This window comes from Leuciscus leuciscus (assembly GCF_965113295.1).
Source record: "Leuciscus leuciscus genome assembly, chromosome: 1".
NCBI classification, from domain to species: domain Eukaryota; kingdom Metazoa; phylum Chordata; class Actinopteri; order Cypriniformes; family Leuciscidae; genus Leuciscus; species Leuciscus leuciscus.
In genome coordinates, this window is record NC_138725.1 from 39179505 (window position 1) to 39203292 (window position 23788).

The 23788-nt window shown below is 41.7% G+C and overlaps 1 protein-coding gene and 1 long non-coding RNA gene across 2 annotated transcripts in view; one reads left to right on the plus strand and one right to left on the minus strand.

Moving 5' to 3' along the window:
• LOC309508103 overlaps window positions 1-23788 on the plus strand; it is a 140958-nt gene that overhangs the window by 148 nt on the left and 117022 nt on the right. The gene's annotated exons all lie outside the window — the stretch shown is intronic.
• cyp2k16 (cytochrome P450, family 2, subfamily K, polypeptide16) lies at window positions 1573-22196 on the minus strand. The gene is made up of 9 exons (XM_082181553.1): window positions 21948-22196; window positions 20223-20385; window positions 18426-18575; window positions 18113-18273; window positions 17829-18008; window positions 17602-17743; window positions 15842-16026; window positions 8463-8604; window positions 1573-2679 (listed from the first exon to the last, which is right to left on the minus strand). Exons 1-9 carry the CDS (start codon window positions 22143-22145, stop codon window positions 2492-2494), a joined length of 1509 nt encoding a protein of 502 aa, XP_082037679.1. The 5' UTR covers window positions 22146-22196; the 3' UTR covers window positions 1573-2491.

Sequence of the window (23788 nt, forward strand, 5' to 3'; positions counted from 1 at the left end):
GTCACCATAAGAGTGACTAGTGTTTCCATTAGTTGGGCTCTTAACTCTTAGTATATCTTAACTCTTAGTATATCTTAACTCTTGTCTTTTTTGGCCGCTGTGACAGTGTGTTTGTCAAACACATTTACAGCAGCAAAGAAAGCTAAAGTGAAATGAGATCAGGTGATGATGGTTTTCTGTTGATGGGTTTATAATCATCATGAAATAACCTTTCACTGATGTCTTTAGAATCTGACAATTGTGTTGATCCATTAATATTTTCACATCACAAATCCTGTGTTTCTGCAGCATGAGATTCAGCAATATTATAACTGTCAGTTTAAAGCTTTTAACAAACATGAGATAAAAAATTTAACTTTTGCTGACACACACAGATATCAACAATCAGCGTATGAATCTCAACAATGGTGACAATCACAAATATTTAGATAAAAAGAATAATTCACATCACTGAAAAGCTACTAATTCACAACAAAAACAACAGCAAAAAATAAAAGCAAATATTTAGAATCAAACAAAATTATAGGACAATTCAGCTGCATACTTTATTCATGTTGCAATGCATGCTGGGAGTTTTTTACTATGCTGGTACCCAGCATGCATTGCAGCAAAGTACTTTTGATTGTCACCATTGTTGAGATTCATACGCTGATTGTTGATGTCTGTGTGCGTCTTAATAAACTGACTTTTTCGTGCTCATGTTTGATAAAGTCTTCTAACTTATTGATATTATATTGTTGAATCTCATGCTGCAGAAACACAGGGTTTGTGATGTGACATTATTAATGGATCAACACAATTGTTACATTCCAAAGACATCAGTGAAAAAGGTTATTTCATGATGATTATAAAATCATCAACAGGTAACCATCATCTGATCTCGTTTCACTTTAGCTTTCTTTGCTACTGCAAATGTTCAACAAACACACTGTCACAGCAGCCAAAGGAGATATAAGAGATATTAAGAGTCAAGAGCCCAACTAATGGAAACACTAATCACTCTTATGGTGACTTTAAATGAAACACATTAGAGTTAAACCCATTAATTCTCAATAAAACTTTTGTAGACGTCTGACAGAAATAAAGTCAGTCTGGTTAGTAATAAGTGAAGCTGGTAATGCTGTTTGTGGAGTTGTTTAATCCTCCTCTGCTGAGATCTTCACAGATTTAATGTCTTCTTTTCTCTTCAGTCGATTTCATCTAAGACTGTGGCTGAAGTCAGTTGTAGTTCTTGTGTTTCTGCTCGTCTCTTTTTCTGTTCTCTTCTTTTCTTCAGTGATTCTGCTTGTTAACAGGCTTATTAAGGCTGAGATGACTCCATATTTAATATACACAGATTTTGTGGCTCAGATAAGGTCCAGTTCTGGTTTATTTCTTTGCTCTTGGCTGACATGTGGCATTGCTATGGCCTGCTTGTGGCCCAGATCTGGCAAACAGGAGTGGGCCACCCAAGGGCCGTCATTCCACGCTGCATGTGGGCCAGATCCGCATTCCACAAGTGCCAGATGTGGGCCGGATCCGGGCCGAAACAATGTTGCTATCTGGGATGGCAAAAAATAATTCTGCTTCACAGCCTGTGGTCTTAAGTGGCTAGGAAATACCACAAAACCCCCTAAAACCTGCTTGAGTTCCAGATAAACTTTGCGAATGGCACGACAGACAGCACTTTTCCCAAGTTTTCCGTATCTCCAATAGTGTAAAGGAAAGAGCCACTCGCAAAGAATGTCAATGCAATGCCAACAGTTTGTGCCGTTGTTAAAGCCCGACTTCGACGAGTCGAACATTTAACATGTGGTTCCAACAAATGAATAATGTATAAAGCCACACAGCTTGAAATCAACTGCAAATAAAAGAAGACAATACATCACTCAAGACCTCAGCAGAAGTTTGTTTTGAGAATTAACAGAGTAAACAATGTTACAAAAACATTGACATTGACTTAACATTGTTTCAATTGTTGCTTGCTATCTGGGTATAGTGTGTGTGTGTATCAATGAAATTCTTTATGATCTTATTGAAAACATTCTTGAACTTAGTTAATTTTTTTTGATCCTACATAAATCAGATATGTGAGCTGAGTTGTGTCAAAAAAGACAATTTCATTATTTTAAAAGCCTCGAAAAAGAAACATGTATAAACTTTTATGTAATGAAATATTTGCAACTGACATTTTTATTTAAACACACAATAGAGATATTTTTGAATAGCCATCAAGTAAAAAAAAAAAAAAAAGTGCTCTTTGATGGCAAATGGTGCAGTCACAGCAGATTTTTAAATGCAGAGAGGACTTAAAAGTCACACAGTAACGACATATCTTTTCTTCAGTGTTGTGACATACATAAGACGGTTGTTCAGCTGTTTGTGAATGCTGAAAATTAGTGAACCCTGAGATTTCGGATGTTTGAATATAAAGAATAAACACACAAATATAATGCAAGGGCTGTTTCTGATTGAAAACTATCATCTTTACTGTAAAAAGAATGAACAGATTTCACAAGCGTTTCACTGCGCACAGTTTGTGTGGGGCTGGGTTCAGGGTGAAGCCCACCGCTGGTGTGAGATCCAGATCATCTTCAGACACTCCAGGAGGAGGAGTGAAGCGGAAATGCTGAAGGAGGGAGGTGAAGAACAGGAAGAGCTCCATCCTGGCCAAACTCTCTCCAAGACAAGCCCTACGGCCTGAGAGAGAGAGAGAGAGAGAGAGAGAGAGAGAGAGAGAGAGAGAGAGAGAGAGAGAGAGAGAGAGAGAGAGAGAGAGAGAGAGAGAGAGAGAGATTGAAATTGAAATCACCTTTATTTACGACATAGGTAAAACCAGTCTGTGTTACCACTAAACATCTGCATTACAAAATCTCAATTACGAAAAACACACAAACAAACAAAATAAATAAAAATAAAGATAAAAAAGACAACAAAATGACTTAAAAAGTCAACATTAAATCATCATTTTCATTAACTGTGCATAACACTCCATTTATGGCCCAAGTATTCACAAACACTGGTAAGCACCCAACCAACTTATAGTATGCATATTCTATCCTAAGCCTTGATGCTACCAAACCCTTGAACATCATCAAGGGATCTAAAGTATCTTTGCCAAGCATCTTATTTTTCCTTGTTTTCCAAATGGTGAGTTTGGCAGTACCAAACACAAAATTTAGTAAAACCAAAACATATTTACGACTAGCGACATACTTTGGCCCAAAAATAAACAATTGAGGAGATAAATCTTCACCTAAAGATGATACCCAGTGAGATAAAAAGGAGAATAAATTACCCAACCGTACACATTGCACACAGAGATGAAAAATAGTTTCGTTTTCAGAACAAAATAAACAACCCACCTCTACATTTGGATTGAGGTGCACCACATGTCTGTTCGTAGCTATTGCACTGTGTACAATCCTCCATTGTAAATCACCAGTCCGTTTATCAATGGGGCGTTTATACAGTGACCGCCAGCTACCTTTGGGGGAGATATCCACTCCAAAAAAATCAATCCATTTAGATGACTTTACTCCGGAGAGAAGATGTGTATTGGTCACCTTCACACAAGTCACATACAGAGCTTTTTTCCCAACAGACTCAAAAGTATCCAGCTGAGGAGTTTTGAAAGACAATATGAGATTTTCCTCCTCCTGCCATTAGAGTTTTTCTTATATTAGAAAATAAGGGCTCAATTGCAATACTGTACAATTGTCCTGATAGAGGGCAACCTTGTCTGATTCCCCTTGAAACCACAATAGGCCGACTTAGGCCACCCCCCACCTTAACCATACAAGAAGCTCCAGTGTACAACAAACGTATCCATTTGATAAAATCCTGACCAAACCCGAATGCAGTAAGTAGATTAAAAAGATAGTTATGATCAACGCGATCAAACGCCTTTTCTTGATCTAAAGCAATCAATCCAACCTCTGCATTAAACATTTTACAGATATCCAAGGTATCCCTCACTAAAAAAAGATTATCCATTATGGATCTTTTTGGAATGCAATAGGTTTGGTCTTGATGAATTATCAAATGTAAAAACTTCTTAAGCCTATTGGACAGACATTTAGACAAGATTTTATACTCTGTTGTTAATTAAGCAACAGGTCTCCAGTTCTTTAACAGAGTCAAGTCTCCCTTTTTAGGCAATAGGGACAATACAGCACATTGACATGTTGCAGGTAAAGTGCCATCTTTATAACTTTCACAAAAAACTTCATAAAGGTCCATTCCAATATACTCCCAAAAATGTTTATAAAATTCAGAAGTCAACCCATCAATTCCAGGAGAACGTCCGGATTTCAGCTGTCCAACAGCAAAAGTGAGTTCTTGAAAAGTAATTTGTGTGTCCAAAGCAGTCTTAGAAATCTATTTGAGGAAGTTCATGCAAAAGTTGCGCTGCACAACTAGAGTTACAATGATCAGCTTTGTATAGAGAAGAATAAAAACCAACAGCATGATGACGCATTTCTATACTATCATTTGTAATCTTCCCATCTTGAAGACGTAAACATGTCATCTGCTTAGACTGTGCCACTGAACGCTCTAAATTAAAAAAATAGGCACTTGGGGCATCCATCTCGGTAACTGATGTAAAACGTGACCTCACCAAAGCTGCTTTCACCCTCTCATTCAAATGAAAACTTAGCTTTTTCTTTTTCTGTTGCAAGTTGTTGATAAAAGCTGGGACATGTGTTCTTATCATTTCTGTCTCTATAAACTCTATGGGCCCTATCTTGCACCCAGCGCAAGTGACTTTGAACACCGACGCATGTATCATTCCTATTTTGCACCCGCGCAAAGCGCGCTTTTCCCTCCACAGAAGCACGTCGGTAAGTTAGGAAATACACTTGCGCTCCCGGGGGCGGTTCAGCGCAAAGAGGAGGCGTGTTCCGGCGCAAACGTTCCTTCATGCTATTTTGCAGGTTTAGAAAACAATTGCGCCACTAACCAGGAAAAAATAGTTTAAAGTCAGTGGCGCGTTGCGCATGTTATTCAAATGCTATTTTAAGGGCGCATGCTTGGCCATAATCAATGTAGCGTGTGACCAACGCGCATACACTTTGATTCTCTCATCTACACAGAAGCAGCAGTTTTCATTTTTGCAAATCATACATTATTACGATAGATAGATAGATAGATAGACAATTTATTATAAAAGCATACAGCTTACACATTTACCCAAATTATCATACGCCTGTTTAACCAAAAGTTAATTTGGGTGGGTTTCTCCATTTCAATGTAACTTCTCTCTTTTACGGCCGTGACGAGAGCGTTGCTCTCCTTGGCTGTGAACCGCTCCTGGCGCGCGCCTGGCAAATCCCCGCTATGGAAAAAGCGCCTCTGCTCTTAAAGGGAATGTGAGATGACGCCCTGATTGGTTTATTTCACGTTACGCCCAAACCACACCTATGAATAATGAAGCTACTTCAGACCAACCCATTTTAGATTTGCGCCTGGCGCAAGAGTCATTTATCCCGCCGGGAAAATAGCAACAGCGCCGAGACCCGCCCACAAAGTTACTTGCGCTTTGCGCTTGACACTTGCGTTTCAGATCGTTAAAATAGGGCCCTATGTCTCTTTCCAGAGCTTGAATTGTTTCTCGTTGAGTAGTCGTACAATATGCAGTGTACTGTTGACAGGATAGCTTTATTTGAGTTTTCCCAACCTCCCACCATTGTTTCTAAATTTTCAAAATAATTTTTCTTCCCCTTCCAATGATTCCAAAAAACAACAAAATGTTCGGAAAATAAAGCATCCTGTAACAGTTTAGCATTAAAATGCCAATAAGAAGATTTTCTTGGAAATTGTGCCATATTTACTGAAATACATACCAGATGGTGATCAGAAAAACCTACAGGAATAATAAAACAATCAATAATCCTGTTATTTAAATTTTTTGAAACATAAATTCTGTCTAAACGAGCAGCGCTTACTCTATTGTCAGAAATTTTAACCCATGTATATTGTTTATCTACCGGATGCTTGATTCTCCACATATCTAAAAGTTCGGCCTCTTTCACCAATCTCGACAAATAGTTGGATGAAAGCATTTGAGGCTCTTCATTATTACGGTCAACATTAAAACATTCTGTACAATTCCAATCCCCACCAATGATGATGTCTCCATCACTAAAATCCTGTTTTAAAACATTAGTTAGCATTCTAAACAACTGTAATCGCTCATTTCCCACATTTGGTGCATAAACATTTATAAAATAAATTGTCATCCCTTCAATAATGGTTTTGACAAGAACCAGACGACCTTTTACAAATTCCTCAGTTTTTTCAATGCTAACTTTTATATCTGGAGAAAAAAGAAGAGCAATTCCAGCGCTCAAATTTGTACCATGGCTAAGTACATGTTGACCTTTCCACCACATTCCCCACTCTACTTCGTTATCCATATCAATATGTGTTTCTTGCAGTAAAATGACATGTAACTTTTTATTTTTCATGATTTCAGACACCAAACCCCGTTTATGACTATCCCTCCCTCCATTAATATTTAATGAACCCACCCTCAAAGAATCCATGTATAAATTTAGGGAGGAGAGAAAAGAGACAACGGCAGAAGAAACCAGAAGAAATAAAGAGAAGAACACCGCGTGATGCATGGCTAATCGTTTACAAAAATGCTTTTAGCCTCTTCTTTTTATCCACCATTCTACATTTTCTAATAACTGTAACATGTTTTTTTAAGCGAAAACGTTTCTTTTCACTCAGCTGATCAAGATTTACAGTCTTTTGAAGAACCACAACTGACCTCTCAAATTTTCCAACATCAGGAAAAAATTCTTTGATGTTGACTTGTTTTCCAAATGTCTCATCAAGAAACACATTAATTTCATCTAATGTATACAAAGAGGGATCTTTAATGGACATATCTTGAGAATCGCCCTCAAGTCCACATACAGACCCTCCTTGGGAGTCACATTCGTAATCAAGAAGAGAAACATTTTCGTCAGATGCATCATCATCTACTGCACTACCATCATTACTCAAACACAACTCTCTCTTTCTTATAGCCGACTCACACCTGCTTGGCCCTGCAATTTCCACACCATCATCTTGCTGCTCATCAGCATTGATATTTTGAACAGTATTTGCAGTATTTTCATTTTGCTGACCTTCATGCACATTAGTATTAGCCACAGCATTATCATGTACTTCAATAGCGGACGGCGCCGCATCAGTAACGCTCACCTCTGCCGGACCTGCGTGTTCCTCTCGAGCAGCGCGCTCTTGCTCCACCGCATCTCCTTCTCCTGAGACAGTAGGCCTTTGCCTATCCTCTGGTGCGCGCTCTCTGTGTGGGCATGCAAACTTTTTATGCCCTAAGTCGCCGCAATCGAAGCACCTTAAGCTACCAGTGCTTGCGTACACCATATACGTTTTGCCTTCGTGTCGTACTCGAAATGAAACATCCAGCGTGTTTTCGGGGGAGTCTAAAAACATAAACACCTGTCTTCTAAAAGATGTGACGTGTTTCAAAGACGGGTGTTTACAGCCTAACGTGATTGTTTTAAAACCACTGGCAAATTTGCCAAAACGTACTTCCGTTCCAACGCTTCATCCGGAAAAAGGTGGAACATTCGATACCGTAATTTTAACTGTCGGAGCGTATAACGGAGTCACCTGAACAAAGTTTTCATTTATAACGAGACCATTCTCGGTTAAACGATTGACAAAAATGTGTTCTTTCAAAAACACTACAACAGCTTTATTCATACGAGAAGCGGACACTATATTCTCGTGTCCTACTTCCCCTCCAGCCGAAATAAGCACGTCTTCCACTGTGACGCCATCCTCAGGCACACACCTAAAGCCATTGCGCAAGGACAAAGACGGCATCTCCTCATGAGACGCCATCTCTCCCTGCGCAAAACCCGCAAAAACTAAGTCAAAAAACTAATTTGAAACCATGCAGAAAAGAAGAGAAAACAAAATCACCGTAATTAAGACTATGTAAAAGAACACAGCCCAGGTCTCACCCCGCACCACTCTCACCCACAAACTCCCAACATGCACCACGTGAGAGAGAGAGAGAGAGAGAGAGAGAGAGAGAGAGAGAGAGAGAGACACAGAGAGAGAGAGACAGACAGAGAGACAGAGAGAGAGAGAGAGAGAGAGAGAGAGAGAGAGAGAGAGACAGAGAGAGACAGAAAGACAGAGAGAGACAGAGAAAGAGAGACACAGAGAGAGAGAGACAGACAGAGAGACAGAGAGAGAAAGAGAGAGAGAGACAGAGAGAGAGACAGAGAGAGACAGAGAGACAGAGAGAGACAGAGAGAGAGACAGAGACAGGGAGACAGAGAGAGAGAGAGAGAGAGAGAGACAGAGAGAGAGAGAGAGAGAGAGAGACAGAGAGAGAGACAGAGACAGAGAGAGAACTTTCACTTGAAACCATTTAAAAAAAGTATATTTCTTGAATAAAGACAATCAAGCCCATACGTGAAGGAAAGTAGTACCTGCAGAGAAGGGCAGGAAGGCGTCTCTCTTGACAAATCGACCACGCTCGTCCAGGAAGTGTTCAGGGTTGAAGGTGTGGGGTGTTTCCCATTCATCTTCATCCCATAATACAGACGTTAGAAGAGGAAATACGCATGTGCCCTGCACAAGGAAAAAGATCACATCTTTATTGTTTGATATGAAATGGTGTTTACAATGTTTAGCACTGCAAGGAGTGTGACGGTACTATGTGTAGCATGGTACAAAAACAAAACGCCTCGGTTACGACTGTAACCTCGGTTCCCTGAAGAGGGAACGAGCGTTGCGTCGAAATTGACGCTATGGGAACGCTTTGCGTGATGATGTCTTGAAGCACATGTAAAATCAGTCCAATGGCGTGGCGGAACGTCAGATGCGGGTGACGTCACGTACCAGGAAACTATAAAGCCTGAATGAAAACAGAGAGCGGCAGCTTCGTAAAGTCTGAAGTAGCAGCTGACAGGCATGAAGGAGATATGGCAAGGTGACGCAACGCTCGTTCCCTCTTCAGGGAACTGAGGTTACAGTCGTAACCGAGGCGTTCCCTTTCAAGGGAACTCGCGTTGCGTCGAAATTGACGCTATGGGAACGTCCATACCAACGCCACCATAGCTACAAGTGTCTGTCCTGTGTGAAATCATAAGAGCAGAACTAGGATGACCGGACCTGAGACCCTGGTGTAGAGTCCAGGTCCAAGGAGTAAAACCTGACAAAGGTGTGCGGTGAGGACCAGCCTGCCACATCACACACGTCCTGGAGAGAAACTCCTGAAATAAGGGCCTTGGAGGCCGCCATACTCCTTGTAGAGTGTGACCGGACAGCCATAGGAGAAGGCTGCCCGGCCGCTTCATAAGCAAGCGAAATAGTCTCAACCACCCACTTGCTCATCCTTTGCTTAGACACTGGAGATCCCTTGTTAGGGGACCCAAAGCACACAAATAATTGATCACTTTTACGCCACAGGGCAGCTCTGTGGACATAAGCATCTAATGCCCGGACTGGGCAAAGCAAATTATTAGTCTCCTGGTCCGCATTCTGAAAGGGAGGAGGACAGAAGGCCTGCAGTATAATAGGTCTGGCCACATTAGTGGGGACCTTGGGGATACAGCCCGGTCTTGGATGCAGAAAAGCTTTCACCATGCCCGGAGCAAACTCCAAGCATGACGGGGCAACCGACAGTGCTTGGAGATCCCCTATCCTCTTAAGAGAGGAAATGGCTAGGAGGAACAGAGCTTTCAAAGTTAAGAACTTCTCGGGAACCTCCTCAATAGGCTCAAAGGGGGCCAGGGAAAGGCCTTGCAGCGCAATGGACAAATCCCATAGTGGCACCCTAGAGCGAACTGCAGGCCTCAGCCTCCAGGTGCCACGAAGGAAACGAGATACCAGAGGGTCCTTCCCCACAGACATTCCACCCAAAGGAATGTGGTAAGCACCTATGGCCGCCACATAAACCTTTAAAGTGGACGGGGTCAGACCTGCAGTGAACCGGTCCTGCAGGAACTCCAGCACTGTACCAACTGGGCAGTTAACCCTCTGGGGACCAAAAACGCGCCTGCGCGTTTTGCTCGTTTTTTTTTTTTAGCAATGAAAATAAACACTAAATGCTCTGTTAATTTTGATCTTTCATTTTCGTGTAATACATCAATCGATCCTGTTCAGTTTCTATTTTTTTTCTGTATACTCACAATAAAAATAAAGTGTTTTGCTTTTTGACAAATAAAGAAAAATTAACATGATGCGATTTCTGCCTTCTCTCTGTCAGTAAACTCCCGTTTGAAACGCGTTCGAAAATTATCTATAACTCCGCGAAAATTCAGTCAAACAGGCAAACAGACCCACGGGCATAAAGCTTGAGATCGCATCTTTTAAATGAAGTCATTTATATAAAAAACAAATATTCTTAGTTTCTGTAATCTGTATACAAAGAGAGCGACTCCAGTCGACCTCATTACGAGATGATTCACAGTAATGTGACCACTCCCCGGAGAGCGCGTGCTTTTCAAATGCAAATTCCGAGAACCATTTCAGATCTGTGAAACGCCCACATCAGCTGTAAACAAAGCGCGTCGCGAGTGAGACATTATAGCCTTTATGGAGAAAAGTTTCCACAGTGCTGATGAGGAGAAATATCTCCTGATATGAGCAGCAGATCGCGCTGAGGAGTGAGGTAGGCTGTTTTCTTTTCTCAAGTGTGGAATAACGTTATGGAATAACGTTAGTGTAGGCCTATGTAAACCGCAAAAAGATGAATCGCATTTCTATAATATGACTCGCGTTTCTGTGAGATGAATGAAGGGTACATATTTGTAGAGTGTTTAGCCTAAATATGAATCGCGCGTCTGTGTGTGAAAGAATAAACTGCTTTTCTATAGCCTACTGAGATGAGTAAAATCGACTGGAATATGTTGAAATAAAATGTATTTGTATAAGCAACGTAAATTAACATTTATATGCCCTGATATTTCAATAAAACAACGTTAGTCAGGCATTAGTCACACTATTTTTGTCAAAAATAAAGTCATAGACTAAGATGTTAGATGTTCCATTGTTGGCTATATTCAAACTAATGAATACATATGATAAAATGTAGGCCTATAATCTTTTTTTTCTTTCTTTTTTTTTTTTTACAAAGAAAGAGTACACTTGAAATATTGTTGAAATTGTAATTATTGTTGTAATTGTAACATTTTTAATAAAATAGCTAAACATATTTACAAGATAGATGTAAGCGAAATCTTAAATGGTCAATATAAGTATTCTTCTAAATACATTGTCCTTGCATTGTGGCTCAGTCAGTGTCACACCTGAATGAATGGCTATTCAGAGTCATTATGCAGAGTGGGTGGGACATCCCAGGTGTAAACTACTCCTTCACGCCCCCCTCGCATATTGGCTTTCCAAGCAAAACCTGTTTTACACCATTTAAATCAATGTATTTTTTTTTGTGAACGATAAAGCAAGACTATTTTCACATAATTTTGAAGCCAGTACTCAAAGGTACAACATAAATTAGACAAAAGTCTTGTGGACACATATTTAATATGTGTTTTGTGGTCTTAATTCAGCCACTTTCATTTTTATTTTTTCCAATAACCACGCATAAACATTATTCTCTTAAAAATACAAACATCTACATACACATTGCTCGCATATTTTGGTAGCCCTGTTTGTGCTATATAGAGTGATTTTACACCTTTGCCATTAACATGTTTATAAATAACTGAAAAAAGCACAAATTTCAAGGCATGTCAGAAAATCTCAAGGGCTCCAAAAACACCTTGGTCCCCAGAGGGTTAACTGGGTCCAACCGACGGTCACTACACCAAGAAGTGAATACTCTCCACTTCAGGGCATAAAATTTCCTCGTGGAGGGAGCTCTGGACTGTAGAATGGTCTCAACAACCTCAGTTGAGAGACCTGACTCTATGAGCTGGGCCCCCTCAGAGGCCAAGCCCACAGGTTCCACAGTTCTGGCCGAGGGTGAAATATCGAGCCCTCTGCCTGGGACAGAAGGTCCCTCCTGACGGGTAGCTCCAGAGGAGCCCCGTCGAGGAGCGACACAAGATCGGGAAACCATACTCTGCCCGGCCAGCGCGGGGCTATAAGAAGCAGGCAAACCCGGTCCCTGCGAACTCTCTCCAGAACTCCCGGGAGCAGAGCAACTGGGGGAAAAGCGTACAGACGTAGCCTCGGCCACGTCTGCACCATAGCATCCAGTCCCAGAGGAGCTGGATGCGTGAGGGAGAACCAAAGTGGACAGTGAGACGTCTCTCGAGACGCAAACAGATCCACTTGCGCTTGGCCAAACTCCCTCCATATCAGCTCCACCACCTCGGGGTGGAGCCTCCATTCCCCGGGCCTCAGCCCCTGTCTCGACAGAGTGTCTGCTCCTATATTCTGGACCCCGGGGATGTAAGCTGCCCTGAGAGACAGCAACTTCCCCTGGGACCACAAGAGGATATGGCGTGCCAGATAGCATAATGGGCGCGAGCGCAAACCCCCTTGGTGATTTATATAGGCGACTACCGAAGTGTTGTCCGTATGTACTAGCACATGGTGTCCCCTGAGATCTGTGATAAAGCTCTTCAGAGCCCGGAAGACAGCTAACATCTCTAGGCGATTGATATGCCAGGAACGATGATGGTCTTCCCACAGACCTTGAGATGAGCGACCCTCCAGGATCGCTCCCCAACCCGTGAGGGAAGCATCCGTCGTTAGCAGTTTGCGACGACAAGGAGCTCCCAACACTGGGCCCCGGGACAGGAACCAAGGTTTCTTCCACATAACCAAGGCATCGCCGCGTGACCTTGATTGTGCGAAATGGGTTGCCCCTCGGGGAAAACCCCCTGGTCCTGAGCCACCACTGCAGGGGCCTCATGTGCAGTAGTCCAAAAGGTATCACGTTGGAAGCTGCTGCCATGAGACCCAACAGTCTCTGGAACTGTTTGACAGTGAGTAGCTGGCCTAGCTTTACACTTTTCACAGCTGCAAGGATGGAATCTATCCGTGGCGGTGACAGGCGCGCCTGCATCGACACTGAATCCCAAACCACGCCTAAGAAAGTGGTCCTCTGAAGTGGAGAAAGCACACTCTTCTTGGCGTTCAGCCGTAACCCCAGCTCTTTCATATGGGCGAGAACAACATCTCGATGTTGTACCGCTATCTGATGCGAATGAGCTAAAATCAACCAATCGTCGATGTAGTTCATGATGCGAATACCCTGGAGGCGCAGTGGCGCCAGAGCTGCATCCACGCATTTGGTGAAAGTGCGTGGTGATAAAGCCAGGCCGAATGGAAGAACTCGATATTGGTATGCTTTGCCCCCGAAAGCAAACCTCAGGAACTTCCAATGACACGGACGGATGGAAATATGGAAATATGCGTCCTTGAGGTCTATCGTGACAAACCAGTCCTCGGACCTGATCTGTGGCACGATTTGTCTCACTGTTAACATTTTGAACTTGAGCTGCATGACTGACTCGTTCAGAACTCGAAGATCTAAAATGGGACGCAATCCCCCGTCCTTTTTTGGAACTATGAAGTACCGGCTGTAAAACCCGGTTTCCCTGTTGGAGGGAAGTACATATTCTATGGCCCCTTTCTCTAACAGAGTGTTTACTTCCTGTTCCATAACCAGAACCTGCTCGGGGCCCACCACTGTGGGCAGGACCCCCATAAACCGAGGTGGGCGTTTCTTGAATTGTATCTGATACCCTTTTTCCACGGTCTGCAGGACCCAACGAGAAACATTTGACAGTAGCTTCCACGCTGTCAAAGATTCTATTAGAGGTACCAGTCACTCGAGACTGACTTCTGGGTTCTGTTGTTGTTGAGTAGTCGGTTCGTCGCCCTGTAACGGCGCACCGGCAGGGAACGACTGAACGGACTGCTCTAACACCCTCCTCAGAGGGGGCGGGCATCCCGAGGCCACTACGTTTCCGGGTGGTCCTTGAGATATGTGCTCGCCGGAGACCGCTGCGCCCTGAAACACCGGAGGTGGCAGGGTTGGCAGAACGGTCCCCTGAGGGTACCGAAGGGAGACGGGCACCGTAAAAAGAGGTGTTGACCGCTGCACTTCGGGGGGGGGGACTACCCTCATCTGTCCTGAGCCCTCGGACGTCAGGACTTTTTCCCAGCAGCCTTCTTGGCGGTAATAACGGTCCGCAGATCCGTTCTACCCCTCGAAGGCTGCTGGGTTTGAGAGCGTCCTCCGTGTCCCCGTGATTTATGTGGGGGAGCACGGGAGGACACGCTCTGTTTTTGAGTTGCACGATGTTCAGTGCTCTTTTTAGATGAGTGAGGCTGCTCCCGCTCAGCAGCCTCGTGAAAAGATCGGCGGGGGAGAAGTTTTTGCAAAGCAGCTGCCTGCTTAGATGCCTCCTGAAGCTTATCAACAGCAACAGTAACAGCGTTGCCAAAGAGACCAAGCGTGGAAACTGGAGAATCTAGAAGAACATTCTTCTCTTTGTCTTTAATATAACTGAGGTTGAGCCACAGGTGCCTCTCAGTGGCCACCAGGGCTGCCATAGACCGCCCGATTGATTTAGCGGTCTCCTTGGTGGCCCTGAGAGACAAATCTGTGGCTCTGCGTAGTTCAGCAACAACCTCAGGACCAATACCCCCGCCCTCATCCAAATCACTCAATAATACAGCCTGATAAGCCTGCAGCAGTGACATAGTATGAAGACACGCTGCAGCCTGACCAGAAGCTGAATAAGCCTTGCCCACCAGAGAAGAAGTCACTCTGAGGGGCTTATTAGGCAACGCCGGAGCTTTCAGGGAAGATGCCGTCGCTGGAGAGAGATAGCTCGCAAGCGTCTCTTCCACCTTCGGCATCTCCCCATAACCATGCTCTTTATACCCAGATATAGTGGAATAATTCATGGTTTGTGAATTAAAAACTCTATAAGAAACTGGTCTCTCCCACGATCTCGACACCTCAGTGTGGAGATCGGGAAAAAACGGCAGATTTCGGCGTTGTGGTTGTACACGTGAGGGCAGGAAGCGTTCGTCAAGTTTACTTTTTGAACGAACGTCCTGTTTATCAGATGGCCACTCAATACATAATCTATCAACTGCTCTTGTCACTACATCCAGCAATTCTTCAAATGCATGAGACTGAGGTGGGGCTTCCTCAGACTCAGCATCAACACTAACAACATCCAGTTCCTCAGAACTGGACAATTGCAGTGTTTGTTCTATCATCGGGGCGGAAGAAACCGCCGCGCGTGCTTCCGAACCCTGATGACAGACATCGGGTCTATCAGGTAAGGGCTGAGATAGGGCAGAGCCCGTCTCAGACCCCGCTGATAGATCCATTTGCGAACCCCAGGACTGAGATCGCCGCTGTGCCTCGGCAGCAGCGGGACCCGAGCCCTGGGGAACGCGAGCTTCCCGGAAGAAACTCAGCCGGGATCGGAGCGAGCGCATGGACAGCGCCTCGCAATGCACACAGCCAGCACCCTCGAGTGCTGACTGGGCATGCTCCTCTCCCAAACAAACAAGAACGTGAGTGTCCCTACCCGTAATAAAACGCGGGCAGGGATGCACACACATTCTGAACTGATCGCTGGACATAATGGGTGACAAACAACAGTAAATAGACAGAGACAGATTTCACATCAAGCGCTACTGAAGACAGAGAAGCTGCCGCTCTCTGTTTTCATTCAGGCTTTATAGTTTCCTGGTACGTGACATCACCCGCATCTGACGTTCTGCCACGCCATTGGACTGATTTTACATGTGCTTCAAGACATCATCACGCAAAGCGTTCCCATAGCGTCAATTTCGACGCAACGCGAGTTCCCTTGAAAGGGAACAGATACTTTCTGTATTTTGTATTAATTTACAGTATGCTCACCTTCTTGATAAAGTGTCCATTGAAGTGAACGTCGCAGCTGGTCATATGAGGGATACTCATTGGTACAATGTTGGCTAATCTCTGCGTTTCATGGATCACAGCATCTGTATATGGTAAGTTCTTCCTGTCCTCTGTAACCGGTTGCCGTCCACCAATCATCTGATCAATCTCTTCTTGAACCCGATCTGCAAACGTCCAAAGTATATTTAACAAGTAAAACACTACCCAGTTAAAACAGAAATGTCATGCCTGATAACAAAAAATATATATATATATATATATATATATATTGTGACTGTTTGATAAAGGCAATATTCAGCTCAGTCTACAACATTTTTGGCATAATGTTGATTATCATGAAAATAATTTTCACTCCTTCCTCTTCTTTTTTAATAAAATGTAATTATGAGTTTAAAAACGCAAACACAAAATGTTTTCAGAGGCAAGTTTTATATTTGTTCCCAGAATATTCTTCTGGAAGGTAGGATAACATTTTCTAAAAACATTTAAAAAAATGTATATAACAATGTTAGAACATTATCTCCTAACATTCTTATAATGTTTTTAGCTGGAAGTTTCCTAGTGGGCACTGGACATGGACTCCAACGTCAGTCAGATGTCAAATTTTGGTTGAAAATGAAAATCGGGTCGAGGTCAAGCTCCAACGTTGGGCAGACATCAAATTTTGGTTGGATTAACCACACTGAAACACAGACTACAACTGACTTCCAGCCACAGCCTTTGATGAAATCAACTGAAGATAAAATACATTAAATCAATGAAGATCTCAGCAGAGGAGGATTAAACAACTCCACAAACAGCATTACCAGCTTCCCTTATTACTAACCAGATTGCTTTGTTTCTGTCATATGTCTACAGAAGTTCTTATTGAGAATTAACAGAAGTTTAGATGTTGATGTTTTATTGAAAATAATCGTTTGGTTTGATATCACCATTATGGTGATCAGTGTTTACTTCAGTTGGGCAGGTTTTTTTTTTTTTTTTTTTTTTTTTTTTTTTTGCATATTGTGGCTGTACTATTGAAACAGTCAGTGTTTTAACATTTACAGAATGGCCTCATTCATTTCCATTGTAAGTAAGTGCCTCATTGTAAGTATTTTCCCTTGGTAATCAACATTATGCCTCAAATGCTGTTGAGCTGAGTTTAACTTGTAAATCCAGAATATCTAGAATAATGCTTCAAGAAAACATTCCAGCCAATTGACCGTTCGCAAACACCCACCCCCTTTAGTTACTGTTGCTATGTCCGACAAGTCACACCGCTCTCACGCCACACCATGTTCTCACACAGTGAAATATACATTGCGGAGCAAAAACACTGACAGACAGGACAGACCAGGTTACTTTTGATATGAAACAAAGTCTCAGCTTTAAAAAAAAGAAAAAGAAAAAAAGAAGAAATTTTAACAATAAATACCGTTTTGTGGCTCTTTAATGTGTTATGACAGATCGCTGTAGAGCCTCTTAAAGCTGCTCGTGAAGCGATCATCTCTCCCTTCTAGTTAATTTATAGCATCAAATAAACATGAAAGAACATAAGAAGGAATTTTGTTTTAACCGCGGAAAGACGTCAATACACACATTTTTCAAGTTCTAATCCACCGACATTAATCTACCAACTCTCCTGACTGCTTTGTCGGACAAAAATGGCGGATTCGGCAGATGGCGGATTATGATTGGTCAGATCGCCTGACAATCAAGCTCCCTGCAGAGGGTCAATTGCAATATTTCTATCATACCTTGTATATGTGGATATTTGGCCATAAGCAGCAAGCTCCAGCGCACTGTTGTACTAGTAGTGTCCGTACCAGCGATGAACAGGTTGCCGACTGTGTAAATGATGTTCTGCTTGTGGAAAAGTGAGTTCTTCTCTCCAGATTCCTGATCAAATGGTACGTTAGAGAATTAAAGGAGTAAAAAAACAAGATGAGCATTAAAATTTTAGGCTGCGTTATATTGACCATACTTCTGCAGTCTGCTTGCGGACGAGGAACGAATCGACAATGCCTCTGAGGTCTTGTGGGTTCAGTGATTGATGTAAACTGCTCACCAGCTCTGATATCTCTTTGATATCAAGCTCAAGGTTTTTCATGAGCAGTCTCCAATTCTTGAGCCATGAACCCAAAAAAGGGAACATGTTGTAAAGCTGGAGAACCAAAATCAGGAGATGTTTCTTTCACCATAATTCAATACTCTATACCATTATAAACTAATTAATTCTCACAGGTTATATTCAAATAGTATATAAACCTGCACCGACGCCGTTCCACTCAGTCTGACGCTCTCATTGGCTCGATCCACCATACTCCGTAGGTGAGGGTCTGTATACTCGAATCTACGGCCATACACAATGGCAGAAATGACACTTGAGGCAGCGTAGTTCATCAACTGTGTGGTTTCAAAAGGTTTTCCTATAAAAGAACAGGCCGAGGTTTTCAACTTTTGGTCCATTTGATGACCATGCCTATATTGCTGTACTACTAGTGATTTTCTTGATGACTTTTGAAACTTTGCTTTACGGCAATATGTCTCTTTAGAAGCATTGATTTTTTAATTACTTTACCTTCAAACTTTTCAAATTCCTCTCGTAAATGGAATGTTTCCTCTATGATTTTCTCCTCAATTTGTCTCTTTCCCATCCCGAAGTCTCGTAAATTGGTGAGAGCAAACCGTCTCATCTCTTTCCAGCTCTCTCCATTGGCAAATATAATTCCTACAAAGATGTTTAATTTCTGAAATTAATCTAACAGTAATCAATTAATCATATACTTGTAGCTCAAACAGTCGAGTGACGCCAAGGTCATCGGTTGGATTCCCAGGAAATGCATGAACTGATAAGAATCAAGACATTGAAAGCAGTGCAAGTCATTTTGTATGAAAGTGTCTGCTAAATGCATAAATGTAAATAATAAACAGTGACCGTAAAAAGTCTTTATATATTTAAGCCTCAATTAAAAATGTGTAATTGTGTTTGCATTGCATGTAACAAAATGGCATTTAAAGAAGATTATATATGCATATATACACATATATACTCAGCGAAAACATTTCACAAATGAAGATTGTTATTAGGTTTCAAAATATACATTTAAAATATAAATACATTTTTGAAAATATAGACAAGTTTTGGACACTTTCTGTCACGGTTGTTGAATGCATTGGTTCCTTCTTGTCTCGTGTCTATGTTGTTTATGTGTGAGTGGGCGTTGTCCCGCTCACGTGTCCGTCAGCGCTCCAGCTGATAATCATCATCATCACAATCACTGTTCACAGCTGCGATTCATTTCCATTCCATATATATACTCACACCTTTCTCTGTTCCAGTGTCGGATTGTTTGTTGAGGTCCTGTGATTGCCGTGTCAGTGTTTCCGTGGAGTTGCCTTGTCTGTGTTCGCCCTGCCTTGTCTGTGTTCGCCCTGCCTTGTCTGTGTTCGCCCTGCCTTGTCTTCCTGCCGTTCGTGTTCTTCGTCATTGGTTTCACCGCACTCCAGCACCGGATTTTGGATTATTCACCTTCACTGCACCAGCGCACCACAGACCATCAAGTCCCTGCACGTGCCTGAGTCGCCACCTTCCTGAACTGTTTGTGTTTCTTTGTGAGCCTAATAAACGCTTTGAGTATCTGCAATTGCTTCCGGTTTTGTTTACCATGACACTTTCACTTTCTGAAGAGACTTCATACATCCATGAAAAGAGACCAGTTGGTTAAAACATTTTTTTTTAAAAGTGGCTCAGAAAAGTGAAGTTGGTTCTGAGAAACACTCGAGTGTTATTTGGGCACATATGCCTCTTGTGTCTAATGTATGCAGTAAAATTCAGATTTTATAAGTGTGACTTAAATGTCCAAAAGTGTCCAACATCTGTATGTAACTCATTTGTAAGTTAATAAGTATAAAGAAACCTTTAAGTATATGTGACCCTGGATTACAAAACCAGTCACAAGTTGCACGGGTATATTTGTGGCAATAGCCAACAATACATTGTATGGGTCAAAAATATAGATTTTTCTTTTATGTCAAAAATCATTAGGATATTAAGTAAAGATCATGTTCCATGAGGATATTTTGTAAATTTCCTACCGTAAATATATAAAACATTTATTTTTGTGAGTGAATGCAGCACAATCGTGAACATAAATGGACAACTTTAAAAGCGATTTTCTAAATTTTTTACTTTTTTTTGCTCCCTCAAATTCCAGATTTTCAAATAGTTGTATCTCGGCCAAATATTGTCTTATCCTAACAAACCATACATCAATGGAAAGCTTTATTCAGCTTTTATATAAAAAAATAAAAAAACCCATGTGACTGGTTTTGTGGTCCAGGGTCACATATTGTCAGGAGAATGGGCTGCTCTTACCATGACCTTTAGTGAAATCATGGAACAGTGGCGTGATTTCTCTGTCTCCAAATTCGTCTGCATAATTAACAAGTGCTTGCTTTACTGTTTTGTAGCCGGCTAGCACAACCACTTTCTTTGGACCAAAGTAGACCGTGAAAACTGGACCGAACTGCTTTGCCATCTGTTGAAGATTGAAAGAGATGTTACCCCTTACGAAAAGAAAATATATTTCCAAATATATGAATGATCAATATATTAAATGGTTTAACAGTATATAGCTATATATTAATACATATAACATATTTATAAATTAAGTCAAGTCAAGTCAAGTCACCTTCATTTATATAGCACTTTTAACAATATGAAATGTTTCAAAGCAGCTTTACAGTGATAATAGGAAATTACAGTACCAGAGATTGTTTTGGCTTTACAGCAGCTCTAGGATAAAGTTTTTTTCCTGCTAAAGTTAGTTTTGATTGATTCACTTCCGTTGCGAAGATCATTAGTTATTAACTTAGGGGCTGCTAACACGACACCGTTCTAACAGAAAACCCTCAACGTGCTCCGGCCACCCATCCGCACAAAACAGTAGCCGCGTTTCCATTACCCTTCAAATTGCACAAATTGAAACTGCGAATTGAACATACGCCCAATGTAAACACGTCAATTGTGCAAAATTTCCCTTTTATCGCAAAAAGGTGGTTTTTCAGGCAATTCGAAAAATAAATATTTCCCAAAACTGCTATGGAAACAGATTTTGCGCATTTACAGGTCATGGAATACGACAGGAATACGAGACAGAATTCTTTATTAAATTCATAAAAGACAAAGGAATTACAGGAATAATAGATTCTAAACCTCAAATAAATGCCACAATCAAGACCTCGAAGCAGATATGCAGTCGATTTTGATATTCTAGGTATTATCAACTGGCTGGAATTTTGAGATTGAGATTAAGACAAAAATAACATTACATGAAATATTCACAAAGTTTTATCCTTTACTGTGTATATTGCACAGACATGTTCCTATATAAATGTGAACGTTTGTTCACACATATATTACACACGTTCACGGAATGAGTTACAGCAGATTTCTAGTTCCCAGCATGCTTTGCATGTAAAGGGAGAGCAAATGTTACGATTATGTGTTATTTAATGTGTTTTGCTCAATATTAATATAGGGGGAAGATCTGTTGGTGTTTAATGTGCTATTATTTTTTAATTTAAAAGGTTTTCTGGTATGTGTGAGTTTGTGGGGTTAGTATTGTGCTGAAGAGTAGAGCCTGTGGTTAGGTTGACGATTTGGACACTGTATGGACAAAACATACTCTTATTCCACAGAATAAAGTTGAATAATGTTTGGAACAGATTTATTTCTCCTTTAAATGTCTGTACCTTACAGAACAAAAATATATGGGAATATACTGCAAAATATAATGTGATATATTACATAATACATTTCAAAATATGTTATTTTTTGTTCCACAGAAGAAAGGAAAAGTGTGTTTGGAGCAACATGAAGGTAAGTAAATGAAGACAGAATTGTCATTTCTGTGAAAACTATTGAACTGTGTGATCTATTTGAACTTTCCACTTTGTGAAAAAAAAAAAAAAAAAAAGAATTGTTCTCTGTAAAAACTCACCAGACCAGTTTGTCAACACTTCTAGGCTCTCTACTGATAAAACACTGGAAACAAAGCTGAAGCAGTTGCCCAACAGGACTGATATCATTCATGCTTACCTCACATAGGCTCAAGTGTGGTTTGTTGATATCCAACATTAGCAGATTTCCCAAAAGTGGCAACGGTTTTGGCCCTGGAGGTTCATTTTCATCTCTCTGAGACCTGAAGAATAGGAGATAAACAACCAAGAGCAGAAGCAAACAACATATTAATGTTCCTGTGCTGGAAACCTGAAGAAGTGCTTCCATGAAAGCCATGTTCACAAAGCAATACCCATAAGACCTTGAGGTTTGCACAGTTCAAATGTACATAGATAAAGTGGGAGTGGCTACTCCTGGTCTTGGAGGTGGAGACTGTCAAAAAGGCACAATCCAATGTTGTTGGTGTAATCATGGTGCACAGTAGATTACAGTTAAAGCAACAGTTATATTTTTCAAGTATACAATTTTTTATTATTGAACTAATAGGTACAGAAAAAAAGAATAATTGGCAAAGCTTTTGTACATCAAATATGTTGTCATTTATGTGGATTCATTGTTTAAGATCTGGTAAAGTGCAAAGATTAATAGCATTTAATCTTGCAAGACATTTTGTTTTGTTCCAGCAAATCAGAAACAATTTGATAAATATTTATCTATTAGTAAACAGGCTCATTTTCAGAAGGCTGGATAGCATGGCTTAGTTATTTATGTCACAACTCCAATTTTTTGCATATATAGATGAGATAAGTGAGAAACAAAATTATATGAAGCAAAAAGTTTATTTTCAAAAATATGTCTTGAAGTTTGTGTTTTTTTATTTTTTTTATTTCAAAGTTAACTTTGAATCTTATCTTACATAGTTGTGCCTCTTAAGTAATGTTGTTAAAGGAGGTTCATTTTGTGTGAAAACTGTAAGGCGATAATCCAAGGAAGATGAAGAAGAAGATGCGGTATTTACACAGGGTTTATTTAAACAATAAAGAACAAGATACTTAACGTGCCAGACAGTGTGCTATGCACAAACAAAACCGGACAACTCAGCAGAACACGTCATGAAGTAAATACACAGTGATGATTAAATAAATGACGAACAGCTGTGATGAATGTAGTTCTCTTACGACAGGTACTCTCGTACTGCGTAAATCTTACGCTAGGGGAAAATCTCTTTTCCGCGAGATACTGAAGCCAAAAATTATCCTTAATTTTGAAATAATGTAAAACGCGTTGCGGCAGCATGCAGACACAGGCGAGACGGCTTGTGCGCCTATTGGCTGCCCTGCGGCAACTGCAGCAGCCTATCGATAAGGCCCACTCGTGACGTCAGCTCCAATGGGGGCGCTTCGCGCCCAATACGTCACGTCCCGCCAGAATGGGCGTGGTCAAGGGCTATAAACATAGCTTCGAGAGGCTAGCTCACTGATTTTTCATCTCTTCAGCGAAGCTCTCGCATCGCTGGATCCGGAGAGAAGCCGCGCCGTCTGAAAAAGCCTTTCAGCGGGACGAGTCGACACTCTGAAGCCGCTGGCCCGCGCCGCCTTCAGTCGCCTTCCTGCTGCGCTATCCGGCGTTATATCCTTTCTCTGCTACTGTGTTTTGTGTATGTGTGTGTGCTCGCCGCCGCGACACACACTCTCATTGCACTAAAAGAGCCGGGCGTCTTTTTCAAGACGCCCCTTTCCTGAGGATCACGCAGCTCTCGCGCTCGCGCTCGCTGACGGCGACCGCCCTCACTGCGAGCCAGTTACTGCCTATGGTGACTCTGAGGACTCACCTGGCATCCTTCTCCGAGACTGCTCCTCCGCCCCCCCCAACCCGCAAAGCTCGCCGGTTCGCCCGCTTGCCTTGCCTGCTTGGGGGATGATACCTGCTCTCCCTCTGTTCGAGCCGCGCAAACCGCGCCGTTCACAGGGGATGTCAGG

Bases quoted from the DNA above. Each gene is read 5' to 3' on its own strand.
- cyp2k16 (XM_082181553.1), bottom strand. From the start codon at position 22,145: ATGGCTTTCATGGAAGCACTTCTTCAGGTTTCCAGCACAGGAACATTA. The intron at 18,009-18,112 runs GTTTATATACTA...TTGGTTCTCCAG, and splicing joins GTGGAACGGCGTCGGTGCAG to CTTTACAACATGTTCCCTTT. The intron at 17,744-17,828 runs GTATGGTCAATA...CCATTTGATCAG, and splicing joins TCCGCAAGCAGACTGCAGAA to GAATCTGGAGAGAAGAACTC.